Source organism: Ctenocephalides felis, unplaced genomic scaffold (assembly GCF_003426905.1).
Source record: "Ctenocephalides felis isolate EL2017-DRISC unplaced genomic scaffold, ASM342690v1 CF-g0.4_SCAFFOLD_01886, whole genome shotgun sequence".
In the NCBI taxonomy this organism is placed as follows: Eukaryota; Metazoa; Arthropoda; class Insecta; order Siphonaptera; family Pulicidae; genus Ctenocephalides; species Ctenocephalides felis.
The window spans coordinates 161033229-161059674 of NW_020538040.1; the positions used below are offsets into that span (position 1 = coordinate 161033229).

The window sequence follows — 26446 nt, forward strand, 5'->3', positions numbered from 1 at the left end:
TTATGTGAACATTATAAAAGAATATACAATTTATATTAGATGCCTAATTTTATATTTTCAATTTCTAATCCAATTTTTTATACTAACTCTGTTCCAAAGCTTAAGTATGTAGTTGTACTTTTCTGTAAATAATACTTTCTTTCATTTGCTTTTTTTATTTTCTATTCTTCTAAGGTTATTATGGCAGTTTTTTTTTTTGTATAGCGAAGGAAATGATTTTATGCATTCCAGTCTGGTGTTTTGTCTGGGTATGTCGGACTCAATACCGCCCTGGTATAATACCGACTAAAACCTCCGCTTTGCTCTTGCCTCTGATCCCCACAGAAGCCGCTGTTAGGCATTACTTCGTGGGGGAAGGATTTGCATAAGGTTATTGTGGCAGTCTGGACATATATGTAATGTTTTCTGTTTAAGTTTATGCAAATATATCTATATATTGAATTTGTAAAATTTAAAGTTTAAGTGCTATATCAATTATAATACTTGATTCTTCAGAAAAAAAAATTTAAAGAAAATATCCTATTTTTTCATAAAAATATATTGGTAATAAGTACATGTCAATTCATTTTTGTATAAGATCTAAAAAATAAGAGTGTTTCTAAAAATATATTTATGTATTTCAAGTCAATTTAAATTTATATGTATCAGAATTACAATCAAAGTAGTGGCATGAATAAAACCGAATATAAAAGTATCAGAACATAAATATATTTAACATTTCTTACATTTAATCCATTGATAACATGAAAATAAATTATTATAATAGCTAATCATCGTCAACTTGATAATATTAGGAATTTAAGAAGTAATTTTATGTTTACCTTAAGTATATATTAAAAAAATGTTATTAAAAGCAATATATTGGTCAATTTTATGATTTAAAATAAAAGTTAATTATTATATTGTTCAGGCAATACATATGAGATATCATCCCAAGGATGACGATATAGGCCTTGTTTAAGTCGTTTTTGATCCATGTAATGCCCAATAAAACCAATACTACGTCCAAGTACAAACAAGCTGTTGATAGCTCCAATGTTTATATATTCTTGTGCTTCCTCTCTGAAACGCGATATAGATATATATATATATATACATATATGTATCAATATAGTAAATTAGAACTGTTTTAGATAAATAGATTTTAAATATACCTTGTAAATGAACCGCTATTTCGAAGCATATCAACAAATGCTGTTGCAATCACACCGTCAACATTTAAAATAAGATTAGGTTTTTTGCTAGTAGTAATTTTCTCTACTTCTAAAGCATAAGTTAAAAGTGGTTTAGCAGGAAAATGTTCCATGACAAAGTCTTTGATTATTTTCACACGCATATCAGGATTGTTGATTGATTTTACACGATGTCCTATACCCATAATTAACTGTCCTGTTTTCCTCATTGTATTTACAAATTCCATAGGATGTAACCCACTGTCATAGGCCTCTGAAAATTGTCGTGCAGCACCATCAAGAGCACCACCAAATCGATCACCCTAAAAAAATATTGTAAAACAAGGTTTCATAAATATAGTTGTATTTTAACTTAATACTCACAATTGTTAACAATCCGCTGACAACAGAAGATACTAAATCTTTGCCTGCTCTAGCACAGACAATGGTGTTGTGAGCACCAGAAACAGCTGGTCCATGATCTGCAGTCACCATAAGACACATTTCAAAAAATTTACAAACATATGGGGGCAAACATCTTTGAAACCATAGTAGTGAAACAACTCCACCTAGGCCTACATTTTTATTCAATATATCACTAATTGACATTCCAGCATAAAGGAGTTCTTGTCCACGTTCATCACAAATTGAAGTCATGAAAGAGGCTGGTTTTCTAATCAATCCAAGTTCCTGCAACATCGTAAAAAAGTAAATTATGCAGTCTACCATATGCTACCATGACAATAATATAAACATACTCTAGCCCAAGAGTAGTCCATAGGCACTGTTGGTGGAGGAACTTCATCTGTAAGAATTACTTTTCCTTCAACTATTAAATTATCAAAAACTTTCTTTATAACTACTCCTAAAGTATCAAATGATGCAGGAATATGTGCTCCTGCTTTTGTCAAAGCAGTATTTTTTGCCAATGCTGTTTCTCTATCAGAATTAGCACATGAACCAGCGTGTCCAAACTGAACTTCAGATGTGAACATTCCAGCACATGTTCCTATACACCATGCAACCAAAGGCTTTGAAATTCTTCCATCTTTCAAAGCTTCGCAAACATCATATTCTTCCACACCACCAACTTCTCCTAGTAAAACAATCATTTTAATATTAGGGTCAGCTTCATATCTCATAATGTGGTCCATAAAGTTTGTTCCAGGGTATCTGTCACCACCAATTGCAACTCCTTCATAAACACCATCAGTCGATTTCGATATAATATTGTTTAATTCATTTGACATGCCGCCGGATCGAGATACATATGCAACACTGAAAGTAATAATTTTTTTTTTTTAATATCAAGAATAAATTTATTATATTTTTAGGGTAATACCTTCCAGGACGATATAATTTTGAATGCAAAATATTATCCATCATTCCACCAGTGTTTCCAATTTTGAAGCATCCGGGTTTAACTCCACCTACAGTTGCCGGTCCTATGATAGAAACTTTTTTCTCATTAGCAAGCTTAATAAGCTTTCTTGTCATATTTTCAGGTATGCCCTCTGCTATTATTGCTATTGTACGAATTTGAGAGAAATTCATTGCTTCAATTGTGCTTTCATAAGCTGATCTTAATGAAGCAAAATTAACTAACACGTCGGCATCAGGATGTTTGGTCATGGCATCTTCCATTTTTTTATAAACTGAAATTTGAATTGACAAATTAAATATAAATAAGGATTAAAAAAAATTTGGATAAATTTGGTAGTGATCACATACCTGGCACTAAAATTTCTTTATGACCCCAATAACATTTTTGTTTATGATCGCCAGTAAAAGGATATACCATAGCAACTACTGATGGTTCACTTCTCCGACAAACAAAATCAAAATCTAACATACTCTGTACAAAAAACAATTTGCTTGTTAATGAATAGTGCAAACAGTTAAATTCCACTAATGAAAATTTATGTTCTTTTTACCTGAACTGCACGTGTTTGCATGCCCCATACAATAGCCTTGGTCTTATTGCTAAACATTGCTTGCTTGATCATGTCTCCATTAACCCCATCAACTTCAATTTTACTTATTTGACGTTCTGATACTTGGGGAGCATTCAAAGATCCTTTGCGAGAATTAGCAGGAGAACTTTGCTCTTGCCCACTGGGTAATAAAAAGTTTGCAGTAGCAAATTCAACATTGTTTTCTTTAGGGATTGGTGTTGTTCCTAGTGCCATTCCACATATGGCTGTCATGTGTGTTTCTGGCCCAAATACATAAACCGGAATGCCAAGACTTTTACCAACTTCACGCATTCGTCTAAAATGAATAAAAGGGCAATTTAGAACAAATTATCCCTTATATATTAGTTGCAGAAGTATTTAACAAAAATACCTCAAACCCTCTTGATAATTAGGCCCAGCTCTTCTCACAAACAATGAAACATTGTGCTCAATTAGCCTTGACTGAAACTCCTGAAGAGCAGTTATAATACCTCTAAAAGTAGCTGCTACATTTGTGAAATTAGCGATTCCTCCTCCAGTAATTAAAACCTAAAAAAATTGATTGTATCAAAAGAAATATCAATATTTACATCATTTTTATTATATACTTTTCCATTTGGATGTTTTTCCTTAGTCATTAAACTAAGAATAGTCTTTGCATATTCATATGTCTGTTGTTCTGATGGAGCGCCACTATATTCGCCATAGTTTGCAAGTTCGCTCGCACCTCCTAGATCACAAATTGTATCGGAGTAAATTACAGATGCGCCACCACCAGCCACCATAGTCCAGATACGGCCAGATTTATTAAGGATAGTTAACTAAAAATATGCTTATGATATCAAGTACTGAAATAAGTAACTTTGTTAACAATATTAATTACTTTTAATGATGCTCCACTCTTAGCATCCAAACTTGCTATATAAGCTTCTTCAGGATATGCATCACGCCCAAACGGTGGCGGATATTCTATTTCCCCCCATTGTGTGCGACATATAAAATCAGCAGTTGAATCTAATTTTGCAGCTAAGTCTAATATGTAAATAGATTCTTCTGTTACAACTAACGGATTTATTTCTAAATATGTGAAATATAAGTTTACATATAAATTGTACAGGTTTTCCACAAATTTTGATATCATCCTAAAACCAAAACAAATCAATATATTATATAAATATTCATTTGAAACATATGCTGGAAATAATCATATACGTACTGCTTTTTTTTCGGAGACACGTTTATAAGAAGATATTTTTCAATTGTCATGGAATCAACGGTACCTCCAACCGGTACTTCATATTTTAAAGCTTTAGCATCCACATCACCAATATCCACCCCGCCTTCGTGGTGGAATAGGATTGTATCTGCGTATCGATTTGAATAGATACAAATGTAACATTCTTCATTCTAAAAATAATTAAATATTTTAAATATATAATAAAGCATGGCTTTTGCACAACTTTATGGTAATTCTGTTAACCTGGTTGTGAGGAACAAACGGTTCAATGATAAAATTACGAAGTTTTCCTACTGCTGCGCCGACGGCTTGATCTTTGCCCATCCGACTTGAAATCCATTGCTTAACGAATTCGTAATTTTTATTTACAGCGATCAGACCTAATTTGCCTCGGCGTTTTATCAGTTGATCTGGTTTCACAACCAAAGGCTGAAAAATTCATTTTTAATATTAAATCATTGTTAAATTATTTATAATAATAACAGCCCATGTGATAAGTTTCTTTACATAAATAATGCAAGTCAAGGTCTAAGTAGTTACATGCAAAACTATGCGTAATCAAGTAAGTTGAAAACTGCATATTATCTAGAAATACATTTTCCTTCGCCGATTGCATAGTCGTTCAAAAGAATTAATTATATATATATATATACGTCCAACAACATATTGCTAAACTTGATAGTTATCAAATCAAACTAATTATTTTGCAATATGCATTGTACTTGGATATGCTATAGAAATATTCCGCTTCACTTTCGCAATTGCGGAAGATACGATATACTTTTATTATTATAAAACTACGGCTATAAGCGTTTTCCTACAATCTAATTATAATTCATTTGTCTCATTGAACGGGTAAACGGACAAACGGGTTTTTATTAGATTGCATTATCTGTCTGCAAAGTATTTTTCTAGCAAACGGCAAATAATAGTTGAGGCTCAAGGTTTTTTTCGTAATATCGACTGCTGAACAAACGTGGCTATGAATACCTTTAATGTATGCGCATTACATATGAACGAATTTTAATTGAGTTCATCGAAGTGCGTTTAATCAGTGGATCGAATATACAATACGGCTTTATGTAAGCATCTTTATTTTTAATTGAGCGAAATTCCGTAGGATTTATTTTTATTTAATATAAACTATTATTGAAAACTATGATCTTCCTGTTAAAGTAATACATAGCATTCTAAGAACAATATCGAATGTTGAAATCACCATTTTTATTTGATTAAAACTAATAATTCATTTATTTATTTATAAAACAAAAAAAATCATAAACATAAAAATAAGATTTAATGACCATTTACATTACATTTAATTACCATTTACATTTGCATAAATTTTGTTTACGAATATTACGATTTAAAAGTAACCTGATAATAATAATGGCGCAAAATTGATTTAAATAATTAATGCAAATTTTAAAAATATTCCACATAACGTTAAATGAAATATAAACACTATATCATATTTGTTGACGAATGTGATAACTGTTTCAGATAAAAATAATAAATATACATTTTGAAATAAAACAAAAATAATAAAAAATAACAAAATATTTTTCAAATTGACTTATTTAAAATTTATCCGATATTACTCCGTTTACCTGTGTCTTGATCCAAGGATGGGCAGATTCTAATTCGCCCCAACTTGTTGATTCGTCGACGCTTGCAAATTTGCAGAACGCGGCCGAACCCGCAGGCAAATGTCGGTTCAACAGGTCTTTGCCTGTCGCCTCGCGGATCGCCTTCGCTGACATCCTAAAACTAGAAAAAATAATTTGTTAGATCTAAACTGAAACTGAAATACTAATGAAAATCTAACATACTACTGCACAGAACAATAATTTAATTAACAGTGAAAATAAATTTAAAAAAAGTAGTATTTAACAATTATGTGGTAATGAACTTTCTGGTCTTTTCTCTACTATTTTTTGTTGAGCATTTTTCACAAAGCTCAATAGCAAAGCAGCTACACATAAAACAACTTATGGAAATAGAAGCACAACAATGATGCATAATTAATAAGGCCCTTAGGAACAATTACTAACTGCGCTTTAATCGATTAAAAATGGTTTATATAAAACATTTAAATACACATTCTAAAATTAAACTGATATTAGGTTGTCAAATATCTCCCTTCCGCTTTTTTGCTCTTGGTTTATGATACAAAAAGGCGGAAGGGAGATATTTGACAACCTTATATAACAAGCTTTATGAAGAATCATATTACTTTTTTTAAGGAAAAAGGTATACATTTAAACAGAGTGTATTCCGCTATATTGGAGAATTTGATATCAAATTAATATAAAGGACGTAACAAATTTTTAACAATGTCTACATTTAATTTATGATTCTGATTTTGTGTATAATTAACTATATAATATTTATGCCTGTTTTTATGATAGTTTTAGTCAAGAGATTTTCAATAAAGAATAACATAACATATTTCAAATTACTTGAATCTTTTAAATTCATATTTTTATCTCAAGAAATAAATATTTCATCTATCATTTTCTCATATCTTTACAACATGAGTATATTACCTTTATTACTTTTTTTTTATCTTATTACTAATGTATTGTGATATATTTTAAAATTGTACATTACAATTGCAACAATTTGGTTAATTAACCTATTACAAAATGTAGTTGAACTTAATAAATTTAACATTCAGTGCTATTTAAATGGCAATTATTGCAAAAGTTCAAATTATTAACTCAAAAAAGATACATTAAAATCCGAATTGGGATTCTGTAATTTATTGGTAATCATCTTTTACCTCAATAATTGAAATCAGCGTTTTATTAATGCTAATGTTATAGAAATATGAAATTTTAAAGTGCCGAACAAATGCGATAAATCGATTGTTAAGCAACAATCGAAATAAGTTCTTTATATTTTTGTCAACTGAAATTTTCTATAAAACTAATGTATTGCATCCATCGAAATAATTACTTTATTCTTGCCGGTATGAAAATAATTGAATATTTTTGCTTAAATAGATCAAAAACCAAATTTAAGCCCAATACAAATACGAAATAGCGATTCTTGTCAAATTCTAAACTGTTTTTATTATATACCCATATATTTGGTGGAAATATAAAAATGGTCAAATGATTTTCTGTGATGTCTCCTAAGATGATAGTGATAAATAAAATCATTTTATAAATTATCAAAATACACTGATAAGTTTCACGTCTTCCGACACGAAATTAATAGTACAAAATTGAAACCTAAAGATATTAAAAATAAGCTCGAATATTAATTGACACCGATGAGTTGTCTTTTCGGAAAATTTATGAAAATCGATTAAATTCAAAATGGAAAACTTAATAATACATTCGTTAGTTGATTTTCAACCTCTGTCGATATTCAGCATTCACTCTAACCAAAGTAGCTGCGTCATTCAAAGTCACCTGCCGATGTCAACGATCAAAAAACGCTTTCATCATTGATTTACAAAGACGCATCACTTGCGTTATTCATTTGAATAAACACTGTTCCGTGTAGACTTCAAACTTAAGAGCGCAAAAAAATCAAGTAATCTACTAAACAGAATTTTCTCATTACAATGGTAAAGTGTTGTTGGTTAGTGACTTTCTTGACAAATTGTTTATATAATCCATAAGACATGTGTGAAATTTTGTTTTACAATTGTTCAACGCATAGTTATAATAATGATTAGACAATGATCAGTTCTAGACATCTAACAATTCATTGTGCATTATTATGACAAGAATTTTAAAATGTATACATTACTATTTTTGAGTTAAAATTCATTATCGACAATTTAAGCAAGACACGAATTAATTAAATATTTATAATCATTTGGTGAAAAACAGCCACTACGAAATTTAAAAATAGTCAAAACTCACATGATGGAAATATTGCTAATAAAATAATAGTTCACTAAACACACTAAACTGATACACAGAAAATTAAATTGTAGGATGAACGCACCATTTTATACTACTTTATCAAACTTACCCTTAACTTTAGAAATAAATAATTTTATATTCCTTTACGATCACTATCAACACTAAAAAGTCGAAGGAACACTAAACTACAGGCGAAGTATCGTACGAATATATTAAGAGTATGCGATTGCAGATCGAAATTACACTTTTAATCACTATGAAATATTGCGAAATTGTAAGCAAAATTATCGCCTAGTTTATGTAAATCTCGCAAACATGTTGTCTTATAATAACCGGTTAAGATCTGGAGTACCCTATCACAATCTAACTTCAATTGAACTGTCGATACTTGTTACTGACCTAATGTTATTATCAAATGCAGATAAACTGTCGAACACGAATCGTGTGAGTGAAATTGAGTAACTCCACGATTTTTCTCCTTCTTCAATTATGCAAGAGATACCATTCGTGAGATTAAGAGGAGATTAGACTTTCTTTCCGCTTGGTTTCTTGAATAAATAAAGCGCAAGGTGATATAGATTTTTGGATACTTGTCATAGATTGCAAGATTATAGATCTGAACGTATATAGATAGGTAACCCCTGCATAACACTGTACTCCTGTAACAAGAGAATTCGACACAACTATTATAAAATATGGAATCTATTAAAAGCAAATGAAAGATATTCATTTTTATCACGAAAATGAAATAGCATGTTTTTTGTAAAAAACGGATTCGCATAAAACGCTAGTTTTTTGGAACGTAACTATCGTTTTATACGGAGGTTAACTGTATTGTTACCTTTTACTATTACCTGTATTATACTTCAATTAATAAATAGTTGTAGCATTCGTTATTCGGTAGAGCATATGATTAATATTAATATTAGATGTAACTAGTGTGAGATCATACATATTAGTCAATTTGCATCATCCGCCGCACGGGCTATAAACAGAGCAAATTAAATCAAAGGGAAATTAACTAGATGCGCTACTTGGCGGTTGATTTTTTTTTTTTGTAAAAAAAAAATCAATTTAACAATTTTAAATGAAGGATCTCTCATTAAAGGCTTGGTTACAATAATTTTTATCCAACCATTCTGTTTTTAAAAATTTTCCGTAAACATTTTTATTGCATTTGGCACAAAGGGTCTTCCATGTATTTCTCACGCATAAAACTTGAACATGACAATTCTTCGCACGATAACTGCATGATTTTTTTCTGAGAACGGAAATGTTGAACAAAAATTAATATATAAAACTCTTGACAACACTACGTGATACTTTGCATAGAATCCAAACATTGATTGATGCTAAATGTAGGACGTTGAAGTTCTTATATTTCCCTAGCGTATAAAATTACCATAAAATTCCATAATTATAATTATGTAATTTTCCTTTATTCAAGACTAAGTTTCAAGTCCGTTGCGTGTACAGATGTATATAGTTTAAAATTTTCTTTATAGCTATTATTATTTATGTTTTTATCTTTCTAAACTATTTTTGATTTAGGGGATATGAAATATCCTTTTGTCAGAAACTATTATAACAATAAGAATCAAACACTCATTAAAAATTATAATTGCTCGATGATTACAATTGTTGTACTATTATGAGTAAAAGAAGACTAAAGTTGAATTTATTTGTGGAATCGGTTAATTCTTTTTTTTTATCTTCCGTTAACATTTTTTCTGTCTGTGTGTTGTTAATCTTGTTTTATAAATTAATGTAATAAAATTTTGTAAGAATCATGTGAAGTTTTTGTATCTGTTTTTAAAGTTGTTGTTTTTGGAATCGTCTTTTTATAAAAAAAATTGATTCCGTGAACAATCCCCTTTCAAGGTTTCTTCTGATTGTAAAATTTTTGGTGATAAATCAAAAGTGTTTTTTCGTCTAATGTATGTTTTTGAATATAAAATGGAAGTTCGAACCAGAAAACACGAACTTGCACTTGCATGACCACAAAACATGAAACTTTCGATTTCGCAGACAGTTTTAATATATTATAGTCAGACACTGCTTAATGCTGTTTTGTTTATCGCGCTTTTTTCAGCTCGGGGATTCTCCAAAATATGGGAGAAATCATGAAAGAAGCAGTGGAATTAGCAAAACAAACCGGTTTATATGAGAAGATGTCGAAGAGCAGCCAGCAAAAAAAAAAGAATAATATTGATAATGGCGATTCTGAAGAAGAGCGAATAACATTCTCAATTATGTTTGTAGATAGGCCTTTGACCAATAGGACTAAAATTATGACCCGGTTTGTTGAAAATAATCAAAATGTTGACGGAAGTTACCAGAAGGCACAATACACTGAATGATATGACTGAATTGAAATTGGATTTGTTATTATAACAATAGTTGTTTATATTTCCACTTTTGCCTGAAAAATGGTTTGGTTTTATTTTTATTTAACAATAATCTCAGAGATCCTCTTTTCGCCACTCGAAATTTCGACACCCACCTTAAATCCCTTTCGTTATCTCATATTTTCCATATCAGTTGCATTTAATTCGTTATCTGATACACCTTAAGTATCGTATGATTAATGTAAACAACTGTTAAATTATTTTCGAGACAACTTCATTCGATAACCATGAGAAAATAAATATTCCATTATGAAACTAGACACCTACAAATGTATTTAAAGAATAATAATTATGAATGGTGTAGTAAGATATAAAATTTCTACTTCAAGTTGTACTATGTTGTATTTAGCGCTAAAAAGTTTAATAACTTTCCTCCTCTGAATTACAATCTGTCTATATTACGAGGACATTCTGTAATCTTATAGGTATGTAAGTGTATGACTTTTGGTAGGCAATCCAGTAGTTCTGCCCAGATATGAATAATGACTAAAGTATTTTTGACCATGTTCACTTACTTTAAGCAGAAAAGTCACAAAAAACGAGAGCAAGTAATATGTATTGAAATACCAATACGATCATTATAATGCCCAAAAATAATCGGTATCTTTATACACTTCAGAAAATTGCTTCCATTACATTGAATGAATCTTAACGTATCTTGTTGCCGACCGCAAAATACCTGGATATTTCGATCATGCATCATATTGAGATAAAACCAACAATTCAAGGTTGCGCGTAAAATTCTAATAAAAAAGTCTTATGCGGTGTTTTTTTAAGGATAGCCTTAAAACCAAGTATGTATTACCCATACATGCATTAAATATGAAGTTAATCTCCATTAAAGCCTCAAGATCATACAAGTCTTAATCACTTCTGAGACTAATTTTGCGGCAAGTGAGAGATTTTTTTATAAAATTTGTATTTTTAAGTATTTTTAACAGTAATCCGAATTTAACAAGGTCTGTGAGCTGTTGGGCTGATTTAGCTTTATATTATAGATGGTAACCTAAATGGTTGTCCTAAGTCTATGAGATTAGTTTATTACTACAATGTACAAATACAGATGATTTTTTTTTATTGATCCAGCAATGTCGGAGAAAGACATTAAGAAACTTTGCGTTTGGAAACATATTGCTATCAAGAGATGGATTTGAAATTCGTCCATTTAAATAATAATAGGTACTTTGGTACTTCTACAATATCCAAAATTGCAAACTTAGCATCTACAAAATTGAAACAAAACAAAAAGACAATCAAACAAAAGATTCAAACAAATAGCAATTATTAATCAAAAGAAAGGAATTAAAATTCCATAACAAATATATAGGATTTTGCATAAGTGTACCTTAATTCGGTAATAGCGTTGTAGTTATTTAACATAGCTAATATAAGAACAAATATTACATAAATACCATAAGTAATGTTTTCTATTTATTTGAATCTCAAATTTTGTCCAGGATATTTTTATTAAATCCTTAAATAAAATATAAGTATTTCATACTTTTAATTTGATTTCAATATTTTCTAGCTTAAACTTTGTAGCAGTAATAAAATACAGATTTTATTTAAGCATTATAATTTAAATAAAGGCATTTAAGTATTATAAAATCATATATATATATATATATATATATATATATATATATATATATACATACATATATATGCATGCATATAATTATATCAGTATATAATTGTATCAGTAAGTATTTTTAGTTGCGAGATAAATATGCTATCAAACAAATCCATCATCGTATGATTAAGATAAATAAAATCGTAAGCGATAAATTTGATATGATCATTAAGTTCATAAAAACAGTGACATCTAGTATTACTACTTATACAAATTGAAATAATGAAAGAAAAACTACTCATGAGATGCAACAAACAAAAATCTGTTTTCGCGTAAATATAATTTTTTCAATCTGAGATTCTAGCTATAAAAGCAAAAGAAAATATAATATAGAAGCAGAGGCGTAGCTACCACCGTATCACTTTTATGGGGCTTTCTGGACCCGAACTAGTAAAAGCAAAAATTAATTAAAAATCTCCAATTGCTTTTATTTCACAAATGACATGTCCAAAAACCTAGTGGTACATGACGTCATGCCTTATGGCAAATTGCTGGAACTTCCTGTAACGTAATTTCAAATTTTTAAAAGCTCAGTATAGAAAAATTATATTTTTTTGAGAATTTAAAATTTTTTCAACATTTGAAAAATTTAAAAAAATGCCTTACTAATATTTTACAGATATATTTATATTTTTTAAAGACAGATTTTTTTGAAAGCTATTTTTTTAATTTTTTTTAATTTTGAAATTTCTTGAAGGTGTTTGATACCCATTCATATCGGTTGATTCAAATTACAAAATATCTGATTTTCGACCGCCAAATGGCATTTTTAAAACTTTTTTTTCTGGATCCCCGAAACCGCTAAACCTGCCTTTGCAAAAACTTAACCAATTCTTCATTACCTCAATACAAGTGGAGTGTTTTTTTAACTTAACGGCTGCATCAACTTTTGCCAAAAACTAATCAGCCCGCCTCCTTATCAATGGGAATCGAATGCTTTTTGAATAATTCAAATCGGTTGAGCGATGTTACCGAAAACGTGGACAAAAAATTGTATCCATACATCATACATACACCCATACACACACATCCATTTTTTTTATAAAGTATGCCAAAATATTCAGAAACTGAAACGTGAAGATATGCAAAAATTATAACTTTTGATTTTTGGACGATTGCTATAATCCACTATACGGGAAGTTAAAAAACGATTTAACAAGTCAGTTTGTCAAAGAAAAAGCAAGAAGTGTACAAATTTAATTTGAAATGTTTGTAATTTTTGCAAAATTATATAATAATGATGGATAAATATTTTTTTAAATTTTAAGTATTTTTTATTTTTGGAGAAATTTCTACACTTCCTAAAGGCCCCCAAAAAGTTTTTAAGCGAAGAACCGTCAAGGCAGTGTATGCTTTTCTTCAGAAGTATATAAGAACTTGTAAGTAGTATTAGTATTATATTATTATTCATTTGTTTGAATGTCACTTTACTCATTTTCCCTACTTTAAAAACACTTTATTCATCGCACAATGGATTGAAGATACCATAGACATCAAAGCAATTAGAATAAACGACCAAGAAACGCAGTAAGAACACTTATGCGAAATCAATATAACGGGAAAGTCTTAAAATAGAAAATTAAACATGCGATGAAGTATTATAAACAACTGACTGTTTTCTGACATTTGAACTTATTGTCTAAATACGAAGTTCCTATTTGTAACCATCGAACAAACTTTGCATTTTTTTACATATTAACCAGGTAACTGCGATTGCCGAATATACACGTCATGAAGAAGTGGCAGAATTTTGTGTCTTGACGAGTGTACTCGTCATGCTATTAAATCTTTGGGTGTTGGCTATATAGATTCCAACTTTTAAAATAAAAAAAATCATTCTCTAATTTCATTTTGAGGATATGTCGGAATAAAATAAAAATAACAATGTTTCACCTTGATTCTGACGACACAAAGTTTAATGAGAGCGATACAGTTAACTCTGGTTAAGAGCAATTATATTTCGTCAAATAAAACAGAAAATGACTCAGAATAGTAACAGACTCCCAGATTTGCCAGAGTTAATTAAAAACGTTATCTTACAAGAAAATACATTGAACTTTCTAATCAATATTATGCAATATTTGTAATTACAAAAATTTGTGTATTTGAAAAGAGGAGATCTAAGAATTTAATGCGAAAAATTGGGGTATTGATATGATAAAATTTTAAGTTCGTTAGATTAATACGATATCAATAATGATATATTAAAAATTTCATTTCAAGGTGATACTGTCATAAATTTGTTTAGGGCTTTCCCATGACTTAGTGGTTGGAGATATGGGCTTCCGTTCCATATAGAGATTCCAGGTTCGCACAGTCTGATGTAAAGCAGTGACAAAATATGGGTAGCAATATGTTTCAAAGTGTAAATAGTCTCTATATGTTGTACCTAATAAAAATTCATTAGTAATTTTAATAAATTCTAATAATAAAATCATCAAATAGAGATAGGACAACGTTAGGTTGCCATCTATAAAAGCGACGTCTATGAGAAGTTTTAATAGCTCATAGAACAACGTTCGTTAAGTTATGATGGATGTCAATAATATAACAAGAACTAGTGGTGCATGGCGCCTTAAGGTAAATGGCTGAAAATTCCCGTACCGAAAATTAATATTTAAAAAAAAGATTCTAAATTTTTATTTTTATATTTGAAAGTTTTGAAATTTTTTGATGAATAATTTTATTTTTTTTATGTTTGCACTAGCCAAGACGAAATATCGAAGCGCATAAGTACCATGTTGCCTAACCTATAAACATAGTTACGGAACCCACAGAAATCTAAACAACATTTATTATTAAAATGCCTATAAAATTTGATTTGATAATTTGATGTGCATATGTCTAATGATCATTATTGACCGCCAAATGGCTTTTTTACGTTCCTTATTGGATGTTCAAAACCGTTAGACCTGCCTTTCCAAAAATTGCATCAGTTCTTCATTTCGTCAATACAAATAAAATGTTTTTTGAATAATCGGAAATCAGACGCACCGTTAAGTCAAAAACTGAACTACCATTTTTGGCACTTTTTGCTCCGTTTACTGCATTTTTATCTAAAGTTAATCAATTTATATAAAGCATTTTATATAAAATTATCTTTCAAATTCGAATTACAGTATAAATAAGATTTGATATTTCGTTAGATCCATTTTTCTCGTGCAGTAAAACGTGTAAGTTGCCTTATTTAGTCTTTCTCCCAATGAATTGCATGTAAAATATATCAAGATTATTTTGAAACAAATAGTGCAATATTGAAGTACCTAAATATCCACCAATATAAATAGTAATATGACATGAATGTAATTTAAAATAAACTTGTGTATCAAAAATCAACTTTTAAAAATCAGCTTGTTATATAATGAATATGATACTACCATGTACAGTACTAAAATTCGCACAGGTATCGTATTAGAGACGAGTTATTCTTCCTAGGAATTTTTGATTGTTCGTGGTACTGATAAATGAAAGTATTATATCCGTCTTGCGTTATGATATAACATCAGTGGCATGGCATGGCATAGCACTGCGGCGATCGGCTCGTGCCTGCGCCCGATTGTATAAGCCCGGTCGCGTGCTACAGGCGCTCTCCCGCGAAGGTCAAATGATAAGGAATTGCGGATCTCGACCGACTGATCCGTCTTGTTGTTGGAGCATTGTGTTGCATATTTACGAGATATTGTTCACATTAGAAACCCGATAAATAAAACGATAACCTTTTCTCTGCTTGCAATTAAATGGAACTATGTTTAACCCTCCGTCGGTCGGCGTGGTCTGGCCAGACTTTTTTCGACTTCAATTAAAAAAAAGAAATACTTCTAGTAATCCTATCGACTTGAAATTTTTTGACTTTTCCTAAAATTTCATTAGCTGTCGATCAATGAAAAAATCAGGACGAAAAAATGTACAGAAAGATAATTATAAGGATATTAACTTTTTTATACTTCAAACGGTCGGAAAGGTCTGTTCAGACCACCTATACATTTTGTATGAAATATACTCCTTTTGATATAAGTAAACCAGTATTTTGTCTTTTTTCGTGGTATTTTCTATTCAAATTGCGTTGTATATATTCTTTGCTATGTGTTGTAGCATGAATGTTAGTATTTTCACGACGAGAGTTCCTTGAAAACCTACCAAACTTATTGGTATTCGCAAACACTGAAAATCGTATGAGTAATGTGTGTGCATTATCAACAATTTTTCTACCCGTACTGCGTTCGAATTTTTTTTTGGCAAAACTGCAGTGAAATTATATTTTCACTTTGAGTTTTACAGCTCATTTCAAAGGCGACGCACCTCATTTCGTTTTCATTTGAATTTCACATTCATTTGAAAGGCGCCGAAAAAGAATAAATATTGTTTTTCATTGATATAAAACAGAAAAATTAACAAAAAAGCAACTATTTTTTTATATTTTTTTATTTTTTTATATAATATAATATGTAATATTTTTATTATAAGCAAGCTCAACACATGCAAAAGACGGTAAGAAAAAGAAAAAATCAAAACTATAAATATTTACTACTAATAATCGTTAATATATAAGACACCGAAAACTCATTTATCCCATATAATTGCATGTAAAATGAATGGTGGTCCAGCCAGACCTTTCCGACCGTTCGAAGGTGAAAAAATATCCGACCGACGGAGGGTTAAGACAAGTTCTAAACACACAACTAGAATAATTTTTTCCTTGTCCAGTAAAGCTTCCTGCAGACCCATATTTAAAAAACACAATATTCTAACTGTCCCATGCATTTTTCTACTGGTAACATTATCTTTCATCAAAAACAATTCGAAACTTTTTGATATGGCTTTGTCCTCCTTAAACTACTACAACACTAGACACAAACTTATTAAGGCGCGCATATATAAATTAGAGAGCTCATTCAATACGATCGACGGTCTAGTCTAGGTATTCAGCTTATGAATAAACTTCCACTCAGCATCCGAAACTTAGACAGCAAAAAATTTCATGCTTCCCTCGTTAAACTTTTTAAAGAATTAGCTTTTTATGACATTACTGAATTTTCTCAATTTGATTTCAATAACTATTTTCTTGCATAATCCTTATCCTTTATCTATTTAGTCTGACCATTTGATCGCCTGTACAACCATATATATTTTTTTTTTAATTTTTTTTTTATTGCTATTTTATTAATTTAACATTTTTACGATTTTAAGGGAATCTCCTCATCAGTAGCTTACAAAAAAAGGGATTTTCAGTATTTTTTTTTGAACATGAAAACAACAAGAGAAACAAAAGATCTTTCGCATAGTTTTGAACACATATTTATTCAACAAAATAAAGTTTATTGTATGTCAAAATAAATAAAAATGGCTGATTTATAAACAATCTGTCAATCGAGTTGTCGCGATTGACAACTCAAACTCCGTGCAAGGTACAGCCCGTAATTTTTATCTGAAACTAAAAATGAAAATACTTCTTCATTCAGAAGGCTTTTCTGCACATCATAGACTATTATGGCGGTTCAAAGTTGAAATTTAAACATTTTTAACAATTTTTTAAAAAAGTACTGGATTTTTAGGGCTTTTTTAAGGAATAATTGCGTTAACAACATTGTAAAATAAAAATTTTCAATGCATGTTTTTAGTTCAATCTATGGACAATAAAATTATCTAAAAAACAGTGTCTTACTTGTATATGTGGCTTTTATGGTTCATTTTTAATCGTGCACGGAATTTTAAAAAAATCGGTTTTCGGAAAATAAGCTTTAAAGTTTGAAGAAGGAAAACACTAATACAAACACACAAGGCTACTCGGACCTGTAAATCCTAAACTAGTTCGAGTTGGACTCTTAAACTTCGCAAAAATATTCTTAAATAATAAATCTAACGATTGAAGCAAAAAAAATCGATTTTTTAAAACTGACTGATGAGGAGACCCCCTTAAATGAGTATAACTTTCAACCTTGTGCAAGAATTTTGAGCTTGACTGGTAGTCAAATAGACTTTAATATGATGAACTTGATGATGAACATTGTATTTAATGTTCGAATGCTTTTTTCAGCTCTTTTTTTTCAGAAGCGAAGTTCGTGCAGCTACTATGATTATTATAAAATTACTATCCTTTTAATATTAACTATGAATAAGCTTGACAAGAGCCTGAAATAATATCTATTATTATTGATTACGGCTTGTTAAGAATAAATAAATATATAAATAAATAAACTAATTCTACAATGGGCCAGCGGTGGCGATATCGGTTCGAACCCTAGTCCCGGGTTCGAATCCAACCTCGGTCGGTTCGGTATCAAAGCAGCTTCATATCAAATTTTCAATTGAAATCAGATTTCAAATATGATTTCAAGTGAAAATGGCTTTTCGTGGGCATAGATGTAGCGGAAACATGACACTTGGAAGTAAAGAGGTACTAATGTAAGATTGTATCGCTTTGAAGTAAAAACGAAGTCGAATTGTATCCCTATATAGCAAAAAAATATAAGGACTCTGACTTTGTGCATCCATGATTGAGTGCATTTCAACTAAACCCACGGACTTGCCGTTGGAAGAAATATTCGTAAAGAAAAATTAAAAAGAAAGATGTAATAAACAGTAAAAATATGTAAGGAAAAAGTAAAAATATATGTAGTATTTAAGATAAAAAGTAAAAATAAGAGGTAATAAATAATAAAAAAAAAAGTGGGCTAGCACCAACTAGTCCCGGGTTCGCCGGTTCGATTCCCGCTACCACCAAAGCCAGACATCGGATAAATTTGATGTCAAATTTCCATTTGAGGTTATAGATCTCAAATATAGCCTCAAGTAAAAATCGCCTCTCGTGGGTATAGTTGCATATATATAGTAAAAATGTCAGCAAATACTTCGAGTATAGTTAATTAGTCATAATTGGATTGCACAACTACTGGGTTGCCATCCATTCAAAAATCCATATAATAAAGTCAAAACAATTACTGAATGTCCTTGTAAGTGTGACAGATTGTAATTAAAAAATCTACAATAATTCCAATCAACTAGCTCAAAACCATATACAAGGAAAAATCCTTTGGGTTGTTAACTTTACAGAAAGACTGAAAAATAAACCCATCCGCAAGAAATCTGCTACGTAAAAGAAAACTAATTTCATATTCGTTTTTTTTTTACTTTTGTTTTAGTCCGCCATGGTATGATAGTTAAAAACGTAAGCCACCACACTGTAACCTCTGGTTCGATCTCAACTTTGACCAGCTCGATATCAAACAGTATGATATAGATCTCAAATATAATCGAAAAGTGAAGTGAAAATCGTGCCAACATATAATAGGAGAGTTGGGAGCTTATTGTAAAGGGGTTAAGTAGCAACAGCCGGTTTTCAATAGGATCTTCAACGATAATAGCTACTGTTGCGCAGGCCGATGCAGTAAACAGAATTGTGCAGGTGTGTTATTTCTGACATGTAATATAAAATTCATCTATCAAAAAATTTTGGTTTGCGTTATTATTATCGACTAAATTTAAATTTTACATATCTTATTTCGTTTCAAATTTATCAACTTTTGATAATCTGTAACCATTTTTGTGATTGCTGAATTGTTCAAATAGTTATCTTGATTAATGTAAAAAAAATCACACCTGGGGTTGTGAAAATTGAACAGAATGTATAGTTTGTAAGATGGGAGCACATGTAGTAGATTGTTTTACAGGTGACACTATCTTTTATTTATATTATGATAATAATAGTTTTACGCTATTTGTTAAAGGAATAGTTAGTCTCTCTCTACCTAGATTTATTTCATAGAAATAAAATTAGTGGATCCCGAAATATATTAATTTAAAAAAAAAACTGTTACAATAAGCCCCTAGTATCCTATACTCTAACACTATTAAATAAATGTAATATATATAAATATAGTATACACATAAAAAAAAGAGTGGTTGATCATTGGGTTGCATTTTAGAGAAGAATCTTGGTCAGAATGTATACAGCTCATAGCAACACAGTTTCGCTGTTTAAACATGTTTATTTTTATGAGGAAACCTTACTAAATAGTACTTTTTATATGAAGTAGAGTAACATTTCATTAATTTATTATATTTTCTAGATATCCACTGAAGACAGTTGTAAATTCTATGATGAAATAACAAAAAATCTTATGCAACATTTCATCATTAACAAAACACATAATCAGTATATGCAATCAAATTATTTTGATCGAACTTTAACCGTTTATCAATAGTGGAATGTTGAAAATTTTTAACTCACAAAAGTGTACTACAAAAATTACGCTTTAAAACAATGTTTTGTGATACAAACATAAAAGATAAGTTTAAAAAATCATAAACAAACAAAGTACCAAAGAATGTTTAACATCAACAGTGCCAATAATGTTTATAGCTTGTCATTATCAAAACAATACATATACATGAAATTCAATTCATTACAATAACATATGCATGAAATTCCGATAAAATTAATAACTACATATATAACGATTGAATGCTATTATAAATTACTAATTTATAAGGATAAGTATCCTTTCTAATGCGGTTTTACACAGAGTTAATCACAAAATCATCTAAATAATAAATACTATTAGATAAATAATTTAGTACTTAAATAAAAATTTAACTAGGGGTGAATGGCATCGCTCCTTAAGGCAAATTGCTGGAACTTCCCGTACCGTAATGAAATAATCGAGGAATATTAAATGTTTTCAAATAGATTACTTATTCAAATACTGTAACTTATATATGTTTAAAGAAAACTAAATATACAAAGCTTAATCAATCGAATTTAAAACGAAGGACAATGTCTAATGCTTAGAAGAATTATATAAACTGTATTGCAAAGTTAAAATTATTTATTTTTAGTACATTAGTGGGTTGGTTTACAACTTTAGCTTAAAAAAACTTTAATTCGATTTATTTTCGATATTCAAAAAATTTTTTTTGGGAAATTAAAAAAAAAAATATTTTTTTTACAAAAGCAATCGTTTCGTCAACACAAGCAGAAAGTTCTTTGAATCATTCAAATCGGATCCTTATTTCTCTCAAAAACTGCAACTTTTTGCACATTTAGCTCGGTATCTCCGAAACAGCTGCACCTGCCTTTGCCAAAAACTAATTACTACTTCTCCCCGTCATTACAAATTGAATGTTTTTTGGATCATTCAAATCAGATGCTGTATTCTCTCAAAAACTCGATTTGTATTTTCTGCACTCTTTGCTCCGTATCTCCGAAACGGCTGTACGTGTCGTTGCCAAAAACTAATCAGCACATCTCCTTATCAATAAAAATCAAATGTTTTTGAACCATTCAAATCGGTTGATCTGTGCGCCCGAAAACGTGGACGAAAAATTGTATCCATACATACATACATACACACACACACACAAACACACACACATACACCTTCAAAACGTGAAGAAATGTAAAAATGTTCAATTTCAATTTTTGGACGATTACAATAATTTACCCTACGGGAAGTTAATTATAAACAAATTAAAATTTGGAAAATACGCATCGAAACCTTGAAAGAAGTCGTAATCAATAGAACAAAATTTAATATTCAGTTGCGCAAGAATCGTTTAACATATTGAACAATGATGCTAAATATATGAAAAATTCTTCTTCGTGTGCTCTTTAACAATATAATCCGTATATTTCAAAAATGTACGTCTACTTCCAATGTAATAATAAATATTTATATTAAAACTATTTGCACAACCTTTTAGAATTAATTAAAATACTTAAATTATTCTGTGTTCTGGTTGCGTCTAAATTATAGAAACAGGAAATATATAAATAAAAAACGTGTGAAACACTTTAAAAATAAGAGTAAAGTACTAGCAGTAAGATAATATATTAACTAAATGTAATATAATAACATTAACAAATGTGCAATTTATGCAATATGAACCTTGTACATCTTTAGTAATGTTGCTTACATTTGCAATTCAAGTTTTATTTAGTGAATAGATTTTTATCTAATGTGAAATTATAAAACGCCTCTCGAGAAAAAACGAAATATACGAACTGTCTTACTTTCACTTGTGAATAATCATTTAAAAACTTTTACTATGCTGCAAAATTTCCGTTAATGAATCAAATATAGTAAACAAAGTTACATAAATTATTATAACAATTGATCTTCAAATGATCACGTAGTCACGTAGAAAAAAAATGTTACTAAATCCTGTTTCAGTAATAGGATGAATAAATAAGAAATAATACCAAAAGAATTTTTATCAGATATAAAATGTTGATATATTTCATTATTCACCCACTTTAAGAATCAGCATACAATCAACATGTTATCATCAGCAAATATATAAAATTCCTTAGCAAAAACAATTATTCATCTCAAGTAAATAAATTTATTTGCTCTAGATAAATGGATTTATACGAGTAATTGTGCCTAACCACATTTCAGGACAAGCCATTTTGTGAATTGACAACATCTTTGACTAATGCCACAAGAAATACCTATTAAGATTTTGTGAATTCAATTACAATTGAATGAGATCATGTGTTGACAATATAGCACTTCCATCATTTCATTTATAAGGAGATAAAAGAATTGAGGGCAATAGGAAATAAGATAAAGTTCGTAGTAAGGCTTAGCAAATATTTAATATTCAATATAGAAAACTATATAATACTCACAATGAAATTATTGGGGTACGATTTTATAATTACACGATTGGTGCGGCTTTATTGCCTTGAACGCTTGCATCAAAATGCATGGTAAGTAAACATAAACCGATTTAATCCTTTCAATAAACATACCTTATATTAGATGTTTCATTATCAAAATATATATAAGATTTTAATTAATTTAAATTTCATGAGTATTAAAAAAAATGTTTATATGTTCCAAAAAAGAAAAAAAAAATCGACTTTTCTTAATAAATGAATAAATAAATAAATATACATATATATGATTATAGTTTTGTCGACGTTAATACATGTCTGAAGTATTTTTTTTAACCCTTTTTTTAGAAAAAAACATTTTAATTTTCTAACATTTCTAATATTTTGTTATATAATCCACTCATTTATTTTTATTACTTTCATTTTGATTATATTGTCATGCTTTGTAATGTTATTTCATCCACAATTTTATTCATTTTATATAAAAAAATCTACCATTTTCTACTTTTTTTAAATATATTTAAGATTTGTTTAAATATTATCAAGATCATGTTTCTTGACAGATGTCCTGAAGATGAAACGTACCTAGTTCCGAAACGTCGGTAAATAAAGAAATAGTTCTTTTCAAAACTTTAAAAGTTTAAACGTTTAAAAAACTTTTCTGTTTTTTATTACATTTGGATTCTTTGTTCAAAGCTCTAAAACAATAAAAAAAAATCCTGGTGTGATACTGTATAACAAAAATTTCAAAAAGGGTTGCTAAATGATGACACAATCCTTGTCGTAACGTATAAATAAATATTTTATTATGATTAGCTGAAAATCAACATTCAAGATGTCTCAACGTCGAACAAAAAAATCTAAATCTTAAACATCCATCCAATAATAAAAAAAAATTCAATTCAATAAAACGTCTTTATTATAGTAGCAAACGTTTATAGTCTTGGTTTGACCCATCTTCAGTGCATACAAATAATTAAAAAAAAAAAAAAATGTGAACTCTGATTAATATAATTATAGTTATATAACAAATCTTGTTTAACAAATATTAAATTAAAATAAATAAATAAGGTAGATGTTGACTGTTCGGAAGTTTGTATGCATTTCAAATGCATTATTTGTTTTAATTTAATATTTATTAAACAATTTTTGTTATATAACTACATATGTTTATATTAGTTAGTGTTCACATTTTGTGCTCTTTTAATTACTTGTATGCACAGAAGATGGGTTAAACCAGGACTTGAAACGTTTGCTACTATAATAAGGAAATCAAAAATATTACTTTTAGATTGAATTTTTTTCAATATTAGGTGAAACATTGCAACTTGCTCCAGCTTCCATGCAAAACAAAACTGAAGTTTGCAAAAGACAAGTTGCAATATTTTATCTAACATTTAAAAAAAATCAATCTAAAAATATTTTTGATTTGAATTGACAAGAAATAGTGTAACAGTGTTATTATGAATTATTATTATGAGTTAACTAAGAACTTTCCAATTTAAATTGCACTGAAGATGGCATAAGATTATGTGTGGAAATAATAAAGATTTTATAAAATTCTACAATTTTTAATTGATGTATGGATGCCCTGAAGATTTAATCTCATATATATATATATATATATATATATATATATATATATATATATATATATATATATACAGTAGTAGCATGTGATTGTTGTGTTGTAAAATGTGATAGTTAAGTGTGTTTTTTCCTAATCTGGTGTGTATAATTTGTTTTTTAATTAATTTTTCTAATGTATAAATTTATTTTTCAAAACTTTTACTTTATATTGTAAATTTCTTTTAGCTGAATGATGAGACACATATAGTCTCGAAACGTATAAAAAAATTAAAATAAACTTTCTAAATTCGACGCATTGGCTGTTTTATTAAATTCAATATATGTATATATATATATATATATATATGTGTGTGTGTGTGTGTGCGTGTGTGTGTATATGTATACATACACATATGAATTTTATTTATTTATTTATGATCTAAACAAAAATTAATCAATACTAAATATTTGATAGTATATTTCGTAGTCCAACATATTTTCCTATTTTAATTTTACGAAAATATTATGTTAAAAATATTTGAAGTGCATAAACAACAAGAATGCATATAAAATTTCATATGATTCAAATGCAATAACACCTTGTCGCCGTGCACCTCGAAAACCCGGATTGAGTATATAACCTACTATGAAAAAAAGAAATAACATCGCCGCTTGTGTTCCAAATATTATAAAAAAAACCTATTCGAACAAATTAACAACGAACGACAGAATTTAAAAAGTGAAATCAACAACAAAAACACAAATAATATAATTTTATTCACACTTTGGTTATATATTTGAAAGAAAATCGAAGTATAGAAGCCAATCGAACGAGATGCAAATTTTATTGAATTTAGTATTACATAAAATTAATCGCTTATTGTACTTACAATGTATTTTATCCACAACACTTTCTAATATTCACTGTACAACGCGATTTAATGCTACACGTATTCTATTCTAATCGACCATAGTAAACATGCAAATATATATACGTCACATAACAAGTTCAAAAGAGACACTGGAGCGGCGGCAGCGCACGAGCGTCGAAACTGCACACTCACAAAGTCACACATGCCAACCATAAAAAGTGGCGACAGCTGGCCAGAGGCAAACGCACTAAAAATTCAAATTCAAATTCAAATACAGTGGCACTCCGCCTTACGAGCGACTCGTTTTTCGAGATACGAGCCGCCAAAAAAGCGTCTTATTTACTTTGTCATACGAGCAAAATTCGAGATACGAGCCGCCAAAGAAGCGATTTGTTGCTTGGGGATACGTGCGAGTGAGAGGCGTAATGGAAACTTATGAGGGTGCGAATGAAACAGGTTCATTTAATACCAATTGTAACTTGTAACAAGGATTCTCGTAGGTGAAGTATCATAAAAGTAAATTATTTTAAAGTTAAACATTTCAAATCATTAACATTAATGTTGTGAATTTGTTTGTGCAATGTGGGATAAAGTTCAAAAGTTTGTGGATAAAAATCACCCTGAAAAAGATGCAACTGGTCGAGCAGAATTATTTGACGAGACATATCCAAGTTATGTTTATTTATCTATTTGTCCAACTTATTTTCGCAATACTATAATAAATTGAGGAGAAAATTATGCTCATTGGATAGTTTTTTAAACGTAAAAACTAGTATAATGATAATTTTGTCATTTTTTATTGATTGGAGAATATGTTTTCAAAAAAAAACACAGTGCTGAAGTTCTTTTCAATGAATTTATATGGAAAAATGCTTCGGGATACGAGCAATTCGAAATGCGAGCATGGTTACAGAACGAATTGAGCTTTTAATTGCTATTTAATTTTGATTTATTCAAAAATATCATTTGCAGAATATACCATTTTTGAAGTGACTATAATTGTATACTAACAGAGCCGAAAGAAGAAATTTTTTTTGAGCTTTATAAAATTATTGCAATAATTAATTTTCATCACAACGCTGCTATATGAAATAATAA

The 26446-nt window shown here is 29.4% G+C and overlaps 1 protein-coding gene across 2 annotated transcripts; it reads right to left on the reverse strand.

The window, feature by feature from the left end:
* Window positions 1-869: 869 nt before the first annotated feature.
* On the reverse strand, window positions 870-25504 carry LOC113378797 (ATP-citrate synthase-like). Of its 2 annotated transcripts, none has more exons than XM_026619392.1 (14): window positions 25367-25504; window positions 5975-6134; window positions 4608-4793; window positions 4344-4534; window positions 4011-4269; window positions 3736-3948; window positions 3519-3676; window positions 3107-3443; window positions 2904-3027; window positions 2515-2827; window positions 1931-2450; window positions 1557-1862; window positions 1155-1495; window positions 870-1062 (listed from the first exon to the last, which is right to left on the reverse strand). In XM_026619392.1, exons 2-14 carry the CDS (start codon window positions 6125-6127, stop codon window positions 891-893), a joined length of 3273 nt encoding a protein of 1090 aa, XP_026475177.1. In that variant the 5' UTR covers window positions 6128-6134; window positions 25367-25504; the 3' UTR covers window positions 870-890. The 2 variants fall into 2 exon arrangements, with proteins under 2 accessions (XP_026475177.1, XP_026475178.1); XM_026619393.1 differs by lacking the exon at window positions 25367-25504 and adding an exon at window positions 8648-8907.
* Between the last annotated feature and the right edge of the window lie 942 nt (window positions 25505-26446).